The sequence below is a fragment of the Oryctolagus cuniculus genome, chromosome 1, assembly GCF_051225735.1.
Source record: "Oryctolagus cuniculus isolate XC-2025 breed Fujian yellow rabbit chromosome 1, ASM5122573v1, whole genome shotgun sequence".
NCBI lineage: Eukaryota > Metazoa > Chordata > Mammalia > Lagomorpha > Leporidae > Oryctolagus > Oryctolagus cuniculus.
In genome coordinates, this window is record NC_142867.1 from 12,403,012 (window position 1) to 12,416,765 (window position 13,754).

The 13,754-nt window shown below is 39.5% G+C and overlaps 1 protein-coding gene across 10 annotated transcripts; it reads right to left on the minus strand.

Annotated features, from left to right (window-relative positions):
* Positions 1-690: 690 nt before the first annotated feature.
* Positions 691-9,341, minus strand: MS4A2 (membrane spanning 4-domains A2). 10 transcript variants are annotated; one of them, XM_017346722.4, is made up of 9 exons: positions 9,107-9,341; positions 8,285-8,332; positions 7,184-7,328; positions 6,144-6,267; positions 5,513-5,647; positions 3,611-3,667; positions 2,922-3,077; positions 2,492-2,543; positions 691-1,327 (listed from the first exon to the last, which is right to left on the minus strand). In XM_017346722.4, exons 3-9 carry the CDS (start codon positions 7,243-7,245, stop codon positions 1,317-1,319), a joined length of 597 nt encoding a protein of 198 aa, XP_017202211.1. In that variant the 5' UTR covers positions 7,246-7,328; positions 8,285-8,332; positions 9,107-9,341; the 3' UTR covers positions 691-1,316. The 10 variants fall into 10 exon arrangements, with proteins under 10 accessions (XP_017202211.1, XP_089164483.1, XP_089164467.1 ...); XM_089308357.1 differs by having other exon boundaries at positions 2,492-2,590; positions 5,513-5,601; positions 9,107-9,339; XM_089308341.1 differs by having other exon boundaries at positions 2,492-2,590; positions 7,184-7,271; positions 9,107-9,335.
* Positions 9,342-13,754: the final 4,413 nt, after the last annotated feature.

The following is a 13,754-nucleotide window of genomic DNA, read 5'->3' on the forward strand; positions in this document are numbered from 1 at the left end:
ACTCTCTCTCTGTCTATCCTTTCTCTATCTGGGAGATACCTACTGTCTAATGTCCCACAGTGAACTTATACCTTCTAGATTTCATCCTTACATATTCCCTCTGATTATAGGCATGTGAAGCTTAAGTTTACCTCACTTATGTTTCAGAGTAACATTACAATGTTAGCTTGCTTCATTTCAAAATTATCTCTCTTCTAATGACACTAAACCTATTTTACAAAATTTTATCTTAACCAAAAGTTTATATTAAATGCCATTATGTCCTTTTCAATTCTATCTCCCTTTGTCTCCTCAAAATGAGGGTCTAAAAATGAGCCTAGCTTAAATGTGACTATATGTACCCCTCCTTTGCCTATCATACTTTTGTTTTACATCTTATCACTTTTTCCAACATTATCGAGTATTCTACTTTGAGTTTAGACTCAAACACTTAATTTGTTCATCAATGTTTCTTATTTAACTTTTTCCTTTAACTTGTTGATAGGCAAGATAACCCACTATGTTTTTCTACTTATTTTAGATCTCTCTCTTCCATTCAACATAATATCAGCTCAGGTCTTCATTAATTTATTCTTCTTTCATTACATATGCCTTATTCAATAAATGCACCATTTCTGGTTTCTTGAGTTGTACATATATATCTAAACAGATATTCAGTAATTTAATGAAACTCCCCAGTGTCTACTTATCAATCTATAAACATTATGTTTTATTTGCAAACAAAATGTATTATCATCAATAGGGTATAAAATATTTGCATATAGAAAATCATATATGTCTGTATGTGAGTGTTGTATGTATGCATTTTGGTGTGGACACGCAGGTATGGATGAATGAATGTATATTATGTGTACCTGTAGCTATTTCAAAATCCAAAAATAACTAACAAATATCATACTATCAAAGTTTAACTCAACTCTCAGCCAGTCTTGCTCTATTTGCACAGTTACAGACACACAGGGAAAGTTTGTTTATTACATGTCAACTTCTCATAAGAGATGGGTATGGAATTGTAAAATAAAACAAAGTAGGGTTTATCATATCTATAAATGGAGAAAAGGGTATGTTTAGGTAAACAGAGACAACAAAAACAAAACATTGCCATCTGGAGAAAAAATGTAATGCAAAATTAGCAGGTGTGGAAACAACAGAAATTTTCCCAGTAGCCCCTTAAGTAGTAGCTCTCTGGATCTTTATTCTGAATCAGAATGTTCTTGACCCTCGATTTTTATGAATCAGTGGGAGTAGATATTTCCTCTTTGACTTCCAACTCACTGTAAATCGGTGAATAAATTTTTAATTCTTCATAAAGGCGTTCATCTGGAACCTGAGGAAAGAAGTCATTCTAGATCAATCACCAAGAATGTCCCATCACTAGGAGACCCATCCAAAAGGATGACCTTTTCTCCTTTTGTTTTTCTGGATCTCACATTCTCTCCCATCATTTTCTAATGATTCTCCTCATCTCCATAAAATCAAACCAGACTAGCAACCCAGGTGGGTCCAAAAGGAATCATGCCTATGGATGTTAAGTTGATGTTGGGAACACTCTGCATGTGACCTTCAGCATTTCTGCAGTCTTACTTATCGTTGGAGGAATGAGGTCAAAGAAGAAGGCCATACTTGACTGCTTCAGAAAAGTGGACACACAGAGTGTGTTTCATCTGTCATATCTGAGTAAGTACATGTGTATCTCATCAAAATTACCCTTGGGATTCTCATCATAGGTGGAATGGATGGGTGAAGCAATTGAAAGCACAGTTAGTAATCAAGAATTAGAGAGGTAAAAAACCTGCAGCTTCAGAGTAAGTAGGAAGAGAATAATAAAAAAAGAAAGAGTAGAAATAAAAATAAAGAAACTAGCGACATAAAACAAGACCATACGCCTGCGTGGTTCCATCATACACTGCCTGTACATTCATTTCTTATGCTCAGTGTTGTTCAAGGCATCTCCTTTTTCTAAAATTATAGATTCTAGTTCCTAACCTTCAGTCAAGGGGATATACTAAGAGATTTGTGCTACCTATGAGTGTTGATTAAAAGTGTTCTATGGACAAATAGAACAGAGGACTTGGAAATCTCCAAACATAAATGAATGTCAAGGGGAGGAAAACATTAATTATCCTGATTTGATCTGTATATATTACATATATTTAGAGAAATATCACACTGCATCCCACTAATATGTACAATGATGACGTGTTAATCAAATTTTTAAATATTTTAGATGAGAATGCTGATCATCACACATTGAGCACATGTATTGAATTACTATGCTGTATCCCATAGATAAGTACAATTAATAATAATAATTGATTTTAATAAGGAAAATACATGGGGGAAAATGAGATTTTTGAAACCAAAATAATGAAACTTGGATAAATAATTTTCTGAAATAAATGTTCCAGAAAATCCAGGCCATATTTTTAAGGGATAAAGCTCAAATTCTTTAGCCTGTCATTTCATGATTTAGTACCAGGGTCCTGCCTACCTTTTTTCTCTTGAGTTCTTCTCCAACACCATGCACTATGAGTGCCACAGCACTGCAAAACCCCAAAATGGTGAGAAACAGCATCATTACCACAATTTCCTGTTGAACAACAAGCAACAACCACAAAGACTGAGTCATATGGCAGGTGTTCCAAAAACTCCTTCCCCTTACAGCAGCCCCTGCTCACCCAACATACCAGCCCTTGTAAAGTAACACACATACAGAGGGAAACCAGAATGGTTACTCAAGGTGGATAATTCCAACCGTGAGGGATTTAGCCACAAGGCGGGGAGAGGGGCACTGGCACCTTCCAGGGCTGCATGAACCTACAGAGTACTCTGTGATGAAAACGGTGGAGTTCACAAGAAAAGAAGGGCTTATTATTTAGATTGGGAGCCAGAATCTTAGCCTTTCTAGAAGAAATACATACTGTGGAGAAAGAAGCCACGAAGCAGTTCTCAACTTCATAAATGTTCTTACAATATTCACTGAAGGCTGAGCTCCTCTTTAGGTTGAAGATGAGGATGATGACCCCTGTCCCCGCAATGATAATGCTCACAGTGTTTGCTCCCAATCTTCCTCTTGCCTGATGATAAGAAAACTCACTCAGATTTGGGTTTGCACCTGCCAGCACAGTCAATGAACTGATCTGCATTTCAGAACTGTAGGAATCCTGCAAAATCTATATTAGCTCAAAATTTAGGTTGAAAGGTGCAATCTTGAAAACGTACTGGTAGTTAAATAAGCATCTATTACTTTCTTGCTGGGCCTATATTCAAGAAGAACCACACAAATATGTATGGTATGTCTTCAAATAGTATCCTTAGTTGGAAATTAATCATTTATTTGATTACTTATCTACCAGGAAAATGCCTCTATGTGGATTTTTTTCAAAACAAGTGCTAACGTAATTAAATTTCATTCTGTTAAATAACACAATTTATGCCTCTTATGATTATTTTCAACTTTAATTACAAAGCCCCCCCAACACAAAATACACTGAAAAAAAAAACAGCTCAGCCACATTCACTATAATATATGGACATGTCTTCCTCAGGACTATGATAATTCTATTTTGTTACCTTCTCAAGGATGAACAAAGATGGAATTGTGACCTACCAGATATATTTTATTTTTCTCTTCAGATAGAATTGTCAAAAATCCAGAAACAGCAAACTGTCCAAAAAGAAAGGGGAAAAACAATGAGTCCCCTACCCTTCAGTGTTACTGCTTTTACCTCCACCTTGCTAGTATAAAATGGAATTTGGAGTTCTTTGTAAAGTTATCTATGAGATTACCTCATGAATGCAGTATTTTTTATTCTTGTTTCCTAATTTCTAAAAATTAAATGGGTATTTGTATGACATGTGCGTCTTGTTAAAATGCAGGTTGTTATTTATTAGGTACTAAAGGGCACCTGAGGTTCTTCACGTCTATTGGTCCCAGGTGATGCTGATCCTGACCATCTGTGGACGATTCTTGGAGTAGCAAGGACCAGTTACATTCAGCACACAACCTTGCTGTAACACTACCCTCATTTTATTGTTGTTTGGATGGGCTTGTATATCTCCAAAGTCTGACGTATGTAATATAGATATACACTAATTCTGAAAAGGTACATGACAAAGGGTTTAGTAAAAATACAGAGCAATAGTACAAATCCCAATCTCTTAACAACTCAGACTGTCTGATAGGTTGAGGGATATGTAATCAACTAAGTGTCTGGAATGAAGAAACAGGACAGAGAGGTTTCTAATAGAATGTGTTAGAGTTTTAAGGAAAGTGTTGTGGTTTTTTTTTGCTGGTTTTTTTTGTTTGTTTGTTTGTTTTCCACAGGCAAAGTGGACAGTGAGAGAGAGACAGAGAGAAAGGTCTTCCTTTTTGCTGTTGGTTCACCCTCCAATGGCTGCCACGGCCAGTGCACTGCAGCCGGTGCACCGCGCTGATCCGAAGGCAGGAGCCAGGTGCTTTTCCTGGTCTCCCATGGGGCGCAGGGCCCAAGCACTTGGGCCATCCTCCACTGCACTCGCGGGCCACAGCAGAGAGCTGGCCTGGAAGAGGGGCAACCGGGACAGAATCCGGCAGCCCTGACCGGGACTAGAACCCGGTGTGCCGGCGCCGCAAGGCGGAGGATTAGCCTATTGAGCTGCAGCGCCGGCCAAGGAGAGTTTTCAACAAGTGATTGAGTACTAAGTGTTTAGCAGAGTGCCCAGCCAGCATCATCACTCTTTAGAGTCAAAATACTAGGATATCCTCGTAAATGAGGTATTGATAGAAAAATCAGCCTGAATAATCACAAAATAATTATTCTGAGTGAAAGAAGGCAGTAAAGAACATTTGCTGTATACTTTCATTTATATAATACTCTGAAAATACGAATTCATTTACAGTTACAAAAAGCAGACCATGGTTGCTTAGGAATGGGAGAATAGGAAACAGAGGGAGTGAGAGAGGGATTTGAAGGAAGCACAAGGAAATCTGCAGGGATGATGGATATTTGAGAGATTTTTTGTGTGTGTTTATGCTTCAAAACTAATCAAATTGCACACCTTACAAACGTGCTATTTGTAATAGGTCTGTTATATGACCTCATTCAGAATAGTATGTGTAGGTAACAATATTGTTGAATAGTTTTGGGAGTATTTTCCTATAAAGGCATTCTGGAAATTCAGGTTCAATATCTATTAGCTAAGTGTTCCTTGGGTATGTCAATTAACTTTTATTACTCTCATGTTTCTCATTTGAGAAAAGTATGCTAAGTGGTCAACTCAGATTGAACAATTGTGAGGATCATTTATTGTTTTTCTTAAGCATATTTATAAAAAAGTACTTAATAAACTGCACAAATACACATATATACAAATACATGCAGTTTATATATATGCATGCACATATACCATATGCATATTAATAAAGAATTATAAATATTACCTTGATACTTCAGATAAAAACTGGTTAGTGTGAGTAAAAGAAAATCTCTGTTCAGTGTTATTTCAGCAGCTTTAGTGGATATATACTCACAAACAATGCTCCCCAAAATGGGTAGCCTGTTTTAAATGATGAAAAAACATCTCCTTCAAATTCCGAAATGTCGAAGGCAAAGTAGATCGCTGTTCCAAAATAAAGGCATATGAAACCAATCAGAATTTGCATTACCTATAAAAAAAAAACCACATAGATTTGTGAAATTGGAATATCTTTTCTGAAGATTATATCCATTTCCTCTTAACTGAGGCCAAATACGAGAAATTGCTCTAATGTCTTACACTGTCTCAAGAAGTCATCTGAGATTCTCCAGTATCCCTCAGCCACAGTAAGAATGTATACAAGCATACCTAATGCATAGATAGCTAATGCATGTCTCATGTGTTTTTATTTCTTTACCATCATGACATCAGTAATTTTTCCATCAAAATAAAAGTAGAAGTTACTGATCTTTCACTCCTCGTTGCCATTCTCAGGAATTTAAAGTCTTCCTGAAGAACTTCTGTCTTCCCTAAAGAGCCCAGCTACTATCAACTTTTCATTGACCGCATGTTTTAGGAGACCTTTCACTCTTGGTGAACTCAAGTGGGGAAACAATTGTGCAACCGAAGATTCTTTCCAGTGGCCAACTTTTACTCTAGTCAAGATTGGAGGGGGGCTCACTCACCCCCAGGAATTCCAGCTCTTTCTTCAAAAATGTTAACCATGTCTGTCGTGGTGGGCGGGAAGTAGACTTCTGCAGTAGAGTTTTACCTCGAAGGGAGACTTCTGAGAGTTGGATTTCAGACACACTGTGAAATTTAACGGAAATTTGATTGTGAGGAAATTCCCTAAGTCCATGTGTGAATTTCTTGACTGACAGAGGAGTTTTCTTTGCACATTTTTTAAAACAACCCTGCAATTCAAATTTTCATTGCAGTCACTAAGAAAATAAATAAGGTTCAGATGGCCCAAGTAACTGACAAAGACTTGAACATATCCAAGTGATTAGACAGAAAAAAATAGGACCAAACCCATGCCAAATCTTAATCCAGTATTACTACAAAACCCTTTCACATTCATCTCTGTGAGCATTAACAAATAAGCATGTTTATGCATTTGACTGTTCTTTTAACAAATGTTTCTGAATAAATATTGTCAATAGCACACTCAAGTTCAAGTGCTCAGAGAACAGAAAAGGAATGGATTGAAAGGATAGTTGGATCTCTATTCCTTTCTTCATTTTCAGATCAGGATCCCTCAGCCTAACGTTCAGAAATGTCAACTAGGAAGAAGGCTTTTTTGTAAAGCTTCTGTATAGCATGACAGGGACCTTCAAAATGCTCATGGAAAATGCATGTTATGAAAAACTATACACAAATTTCAAAATTTTTGCATCGAGAAAAACATAACTTTTAACTCAATTTTCCTCAAACTTTTTGAAATATGCTTATATATCAGACACACAGAGATCTACGTGGGCAGTAAGAATTCTCCTGTTCCATGCCAGGTATCACTCTCTGGTGTTAGAAATCCTGTTGATTCCCCTCATGAACTGAGCAAAAATCTCCCTCCCCCCCCCCCAATCAATGAGAACCACTGGGCAAATAGAGCTGAGAGCGTCTGTGTAGCCAATATATTAAACGAGATAGATCTATGGCAAAATCCATGAATTAGCATCTTCTCAGCCCCAAAATGACTGGAAAAAATAATAAAGCCTGTACCTACCTGGAGGGCCCTTCTGGGCTCGGTAGAGCAAGTTCTGCTCTGCTCCTAAGTTCTGTCTCCATTTTTCGTTAACTCCTCAGGAGCAAAACTATGTTATAGTGAAAGATGTTGTTGAGACTTGAGGGACTTCCTCTCACAATGTGGTCTGAATAAGTAGTTACAATGGGTTGAGTCATGACATTGATGATAATCTTCAGACATAAGCCATTGAAAGATAAGTTTACCAATTGATTAAGATCATCGGGTTTTTTTTTTATTGTAATGAATAGCAAAACTGAGAAATTTGCTGAATAGAGACTAGCATGAAATGAAGACATGTGAGACACCTGGAGCATAATTCTGCTGGAGACAAGTAGGATTTACAGAAACTAAAAATGAGACATTTTAATGAAAATTTAAGATGGTGAGAGAAAATTCTTCAGAAAGAAATGTACCTCTCTTCCAGAGCTTTCCTTACTTGTGTTCTAGTTCAGTCATTTCTATGACAGAAGTTCTCCAACTGCAGCTTTAAAAAGTCTGTCATCCCTGTTTAAGGCACACTGGGCTGCACAGATAGACCCAAGGCAGAAGCAGTATTTGTATCAGTATGCCTTAGTCTCTGAACCTCTGGATTCATTTTCTATCTTTGACTTCAATATCTATCGACACATCTTTCTCTTCCTGTAATTTGGATGCAGTTTGTATAACTTTCCCCAGCAGATGATCTTGGAAACAGGACAGGCTGTGATCCATATATGACAGAGTATGAAAGCTAAGAAGTTTTCACACTAAAAAGGCTTCAATGTCTGATAAAACATTAAACTGGCTGTCTGCTGCTTGGATCTTTGTCATGACAGAATGGGACATCAAAACACTGGGACACATAAAATTGATAGCAAATCCCACAAGGAAATCTAAACAGTATTGAACTGAGAAGAATGTCTATATTAGGATTAGAGTCTATACAATGTGCTCGATCTTTTTAGGGCATAAAACAAAATAATCAAGGGGTATAGGGAGGGGTTCATAGAAGGTTTGGATTATTTATATTTCAGTTTAATTATAGGAATAATCTTAAATGACTGTTCAATAAAATGCCAATAAATGTGCTATAAATTATACCTCCAATCACCTGTGTTGGTTTTCTGGGATGTAATAAAATTTCCTCTCCTGAGAAAATAAAATATTTGCATGAACAGAGGATACTAAAAGATATATTGGCATCTGTTTCATAACAAAAATGTATTAACCCGGGTGCTACCTTCCCACCTCGTCTTCAGGAATTAGTGAAGCTAACCAATGAACTATAGGAATTAATACATAAAACTTATTCATTTATGCATTCATCCAAAAGAGACTTAGTGCCCCATGCTAGGCACTGTGTGTACCACTGTGCAGGTATGGAAACATGTCATGTCCCATCCATGCCTGGCCCACAACTTAGCAGAGTAAAACAAGAATAAGTTGTATAGTTATACCTAGTACGTCAGAGGCTAGTGGCTGTTAGAACACATAGGAGTGTATAACAATTCCACCTGATAAGGGATATGTAGAGTTCATGGAATGAACCCCCAGAGGTGACATTTGAGCCCAGACTTAAAATGATAGACTCAGGAATTTTCATTTGCTTACTTCTTCCTCAGTGAAATGAAGCCCACCACACCTCCTGGTGAAAATCCTGAAGAAATTGTTACTTGGGATATTTCCTAATAGTATATAACCGATCATTTTATGTGTAAAAAAAAAGAATTGGACTTGAAATTTATATAGGAAATAAATTGAGGATGGTCTTTGGTGTATGGACACAATGTTGCCATTTTGAGAGAATTTCCAACAGGACCTTGCAAAGTACAAATCAGAAACTGAGACATACTTTATGCCCTCCCAATTGTTTCCCACCCGCATTCTCACCAGCACCTTCTTCCTCCTTTCTGAGGTGCTTACCATCATGTGTTTCCATGCAGTGGCTTCCCACAGCTGTGCCTTTTCATCTTTCACAATAGTGAACACTGAAATATACAACAAAATGATTTTCGGTGGGGGGGTGTGGGGAGCAACTGAGACTAGACTAAGTTACTGGAATTAAGACTTATTCTATGCATCTGCTCTCCCACAATATGGCGCTGGGGAGGAGTAAACAACTACGCAGCTGCCTCTCGCCAATTTGACTGATAAGCTGCAGGAGCTGATCCTGCTCCTGATTGGAGGACAGCAGCGTGCTCGGCGTGTGGGCAGCAGAGTTGGGATTGGTGGAAGAGGACTATAAAGGAGGAGAGAGACAACATGCACCAGGAACATCTAAGGGGAACACCTGAAGGAACACCTGAGCAGCCCCCGAGAGAGCCGGCCGCGGTGTGCCACTCCCCCGCAGAAGCGGGGAAAGTGGCAGGGGGTACCGCCCCTCCATGGAGGTGGAGGGGTCGGCAGCCAACCCGGGAAGGACCAGCAGCAAACCCAGGAAGGGCCGAGCAGACAAAAGAACAGCGCAGGGTTTAGTGTTGTTCCCCCACGAATGGGGGAGCGACGGGGGGGAGGTAAAATTATCAAGTTAAGCATTTTAACCAAAGCTCACCCTGAACGGAAGAGATAATAGAGCTAACATTCTTCCCCTACCATATATCTGTCTTCTGCACTGCCTTTCCAAACGTCTTCTCTCAGTTGCATACTAGATTTATTTCCTCAAACGTGAAATTTGCTTTCAGATCCCACACTAACAACTTTCTCAAGTTGAATGCTCAGTTTAGTTTTAAAAATGCATGAATATGCATGTTACACATTGAAAGCCATATCATCACTTAGGGGGTATTTTATGAAACTTCTACAGTAATCACAGCCTTTCTCTGGGATTTTGTCTCTCTCCCTCATATCTGCATTTCAGAGCCAAGTATGGGTTCAATAAAAATGGGTCAGGGGCTGAGAAAGCCCAAGACTGACATCAAGCTCCAAAGTTCCACGGAATATTTGATTACCAAAATGAAGAAAATGAGGGCTGGAGCCACAGCTCAATAGGCTAATCCTCTGCCTTGCGGCACCGGCACACCGGGTCCTAGTCCTGATCAGGGCGCCGGATTCTGCCCCGGTTGCCCCTCTTCCAGGCCAGCTCTCTGCTATGGCCCGGGAGTGCAGTGGAGGATGGCCCAAGTGCTTGGGCCCTGCACCGCATGGGAGACCAGGAGAAGCACCTGGCTCCTGCCTTCGGATCAGCGTGGCGCACCAGTCGTAGCACGCTGGCCGCGGCGGCCATTGGTGGGTGAACCAATGGCAAAAGGAAGACCTTTCTCTCTGTCTCTCTCTCACTGTCCACTCTGCCTGTCAAAAAAAAAAAAAAGAAAATTTTCATAAAATAAGATGGATGGTTCTAAAAAAACCCAATGCTGATTATAAAGAGAAAACCTCTTTATTTATGACTTCAGAAATGTGCCACAGTGCACCTCCCAATATATCCAAATTTTTTGAAAGACATTGTTTGAAAGGCAGAGGGTGGAGAGAGGGTGAGATAGAATTTTCCATCTGCTTCTTCACTCTTCAAATGGCGAGGGCTTGTCCAGGCCAAGCCAGGAACTCTATCCTGGTCTCCCCTGTGGGTTACAGGGACCCAGCATTTAGGCTTTCTGCTGCTTTCCCAGGAGCATTAGCAGTGAGCTGGATTGGAAGCAAAGCAGCTAGAATTCCAACTGGCACTCTGATAGAGGATGCCAGTATAGAAAACAGTGGCTTAATCTGCTCTGCTACAACACCAGACCCTATCTGAACTTTTAACACAATCTCAAGCACGTGCTAGGAATTCAGTATTTATTGGATGAATAAATAAACCAATTGACCAATGTCCTCAACCCAGTGGGAAACTGAAAAAAGGTGACCAGACAGTGCATAAATACCAGTATCATACACACTGTAAATTGAATTATTCTCAAATTTTTAATTCATCTAAGAATCAATTGGAGGCAAAAGTCTTTGTGGGAATTTTCCATAGTATTCTCTTTGGAAAAAGTCTCATCAGGAACCATTGAAAGCAACAGAAATATTCATATTTTTTAAATAGCAAGTCATCATTCAGTTTCTCACTGGTCCAGCAGTATCCTAGTTTCTCCTTTAGCATTCTCTCATTTTGTTCTTCCATTGTTCTTTAGGTCTCACACTTTTGTCACAGATCATGAGTAATGCATTTTTTTTCCTGTTTTACTGAGATATTTCTAAAATACCCCCTCTTCAGAACTGGTCAAAATATTTATCTCATGATTCTACCTATTCTACCAATCACTCTCTCTGCCTACTGAAAATAAAGCCATGATTTAACTGAAGGACCCTCCCAAGACTCAATAAAGGAAAAGTAAGGAGAAGTGCTTTGCAATCCATAGGGTCATTCATCCAAGTGAATGTTATCACACAATGTTATAATGTAATCATGAATGGAACTGTCCTGATGGAATTAGATTTTTCAGGGTGTATTCCTGAAGCTCAAGGTTGAGGTTAACTGCACCAAACTCTCACGGTTGCATCAGTAGGGGATGGGGGTAGAGACGTGGTGGATGAATGCTGATGAGGCATTCACAGTGTCCAGTACAGGCAGTTAATATATTTTGATCTGTTTGCCATCTTTCTCAAAATACAAAGCAATGATTAATGTATTCAATAACACTAGAGAAAAATACTGATGAAAATGGTATTACAAATATTAATAGAAACATTTCCTTCTGAAATCTGTATTTCTCCATTGTTTGATTTGTTTACTTTAAAAAAATTCATTTTACTTGAAAGAGTTACACAGAGAGAGAGGAGGCAGAGAGAGAGAGAGGTCTTCCACCCATTGGTTCACTCCCCAGTTGGCCACAACATCCGGAACTGTGCCGATCCAAAGCCAGGAGCTTCTTCCAGGTCTCCCACAGGGGTACAGAGGCTATCTTGGGCCATCTTCTACTGCTTTCCCAGGCCAGAGCAGGGTGCTGGATCGGAAGTGGAGCCGCCGGGTCTCGAACTGGTGCCCATGTGGGACGCCGGCACTGCAGGCGGCAGCTTTATTCGCTATGCCACAGCACCAGCCCCTGATTTGTTTACTCTTAACCAACCATATTCTTTCCATGTACTCCTTCCAATGCACTCTACATTGCAACCACAATGACATTTCTAAATTCTAAAATAAGTATATGGATTATTCATATACATCTGGTGGTATTCATTCAAATGGTTAGCAAATAGCTTTCTAGGGAGGAGACAGTGGAAGGTGGGAGTGTGATTTGTGGCTTCAGCCAATCTCTGCTGTATAAATGTTCCTCTCATAACCAGTTTCAAGCTACCCAAATTATGTTGACTTGTGCTCCCAGAAAATGTAAAATTGGCTCTCACAAGCTAACACTGCTGCACATCATTGCATACATTTTTTTCTTTTTCTTTTTTCGACAGGCAGATAAGAGATAGAGAAAGACAGAGAAGTTTTCCTTCCATTGGTTCACCCCCCAAATGGCCACTACAGCCGGTACACAGCGCTGATCCCAAGCCAGGAGCCAGGTGCTTCCTCCTGGTCTCTCATACGGGTGCAGGGCCCAAGCACTTAGGCCATCCTCCACTGCACTCCCGGGCCACAGCAGAGAGCTGGACTAGAAGAGGAGCAATCGGGACAGAACCGGCACCCCAACCAGGACTAGAACCCGGGGTGCCAGCGCCACAGGCAGAGGATTAGCCTAGTGAGCCACGGTGCCAGCCGCATTGCATACATTTTCAATCACTTCTTACGACTTAGAGTTGCCCTGTCTTAAGACCTGTGATGCATATTCTTCCTTCTCCAAATCTGTCTTTTCTGCCTACTCCTCACACAGTAAACTTTTGTTTGTTCCTTGAATATAAAGATCCTCCCTTGATTAGCGCATATTCCTTTATGCTCCTTCCCCCTTCATGATGCTAATGCCCCATCATATCAGTTGAGAAGAAAATTCTGAAAAATTATCATTGACATTCCCTATTATCCAGGTTAGAAACACTTCCTATGTGCCTCCCAAGATCCTTAATATTCTTTCTATCATAGCCCTTATTTCTCTGAGTCTATACCTTCCATTATGAGCAATTTGATAGTAGAAACTGCTTCATTCTCTATTGTATGTCAAACTCTAAGCACAGAACATGATACTTAGTAGGCCCTCTGTAAGTGATTATTGAATGGATTAAAATATAGAATAACGTATATTATATAACTGGATGGCAATGAACTAGTAGAAACAAGCAAGGAACAACCTTTGTTCATATGATAAATGAGGAGTTAAAAGCAACTTATGAATATGAATGTTTGGACATTATAGATGTCCCAATTCAACATCAAGAGGGAAAATTAATTTCTAAATCAGAAATATAACTACTTCAGCTGATTCATAAATCAGGCACTGAGATGGAAAGAGTTTCAGGAAATAATTGCTACCTTGAAAAGATGGCCATTGTAGCTACTGGAGGTACAGAAGCCACAACAGACGAGAGAGGGTTTCTGTCTTCCTACAGCACATCAGACCACAGCTGCACCTCATGTTTAACAGAAGCAAGATCACTAACAGCAACACATCATCAAGAAGTGGTGCTGTTTCACAACGGTTTTGTTTTCACTTAAACC

Coding starts and splice junctions, on each gene's coding strand:
- MS4A2 (XM_089308346.1), bottom strand. CDS start 7,245: ATGGAGACAGAACTTAGGAGCAGAGCAGAACTTGCTCTACCGAGCCCA. Junction 5,648..6,143: donor AAGAGCTGGAATTCCTGGGG/GTGAGTGAGCCC, acceptor TTTTTTTTATAG/GTAATGCAAATTCTGATTGG. Junction 3,078..3,610: donor AGAAAAATAAAATATATCTG/GTAGGTCACAAT, acceptor TCTTATCATCAG/GCAAGAGGAAGATTGGGAGC.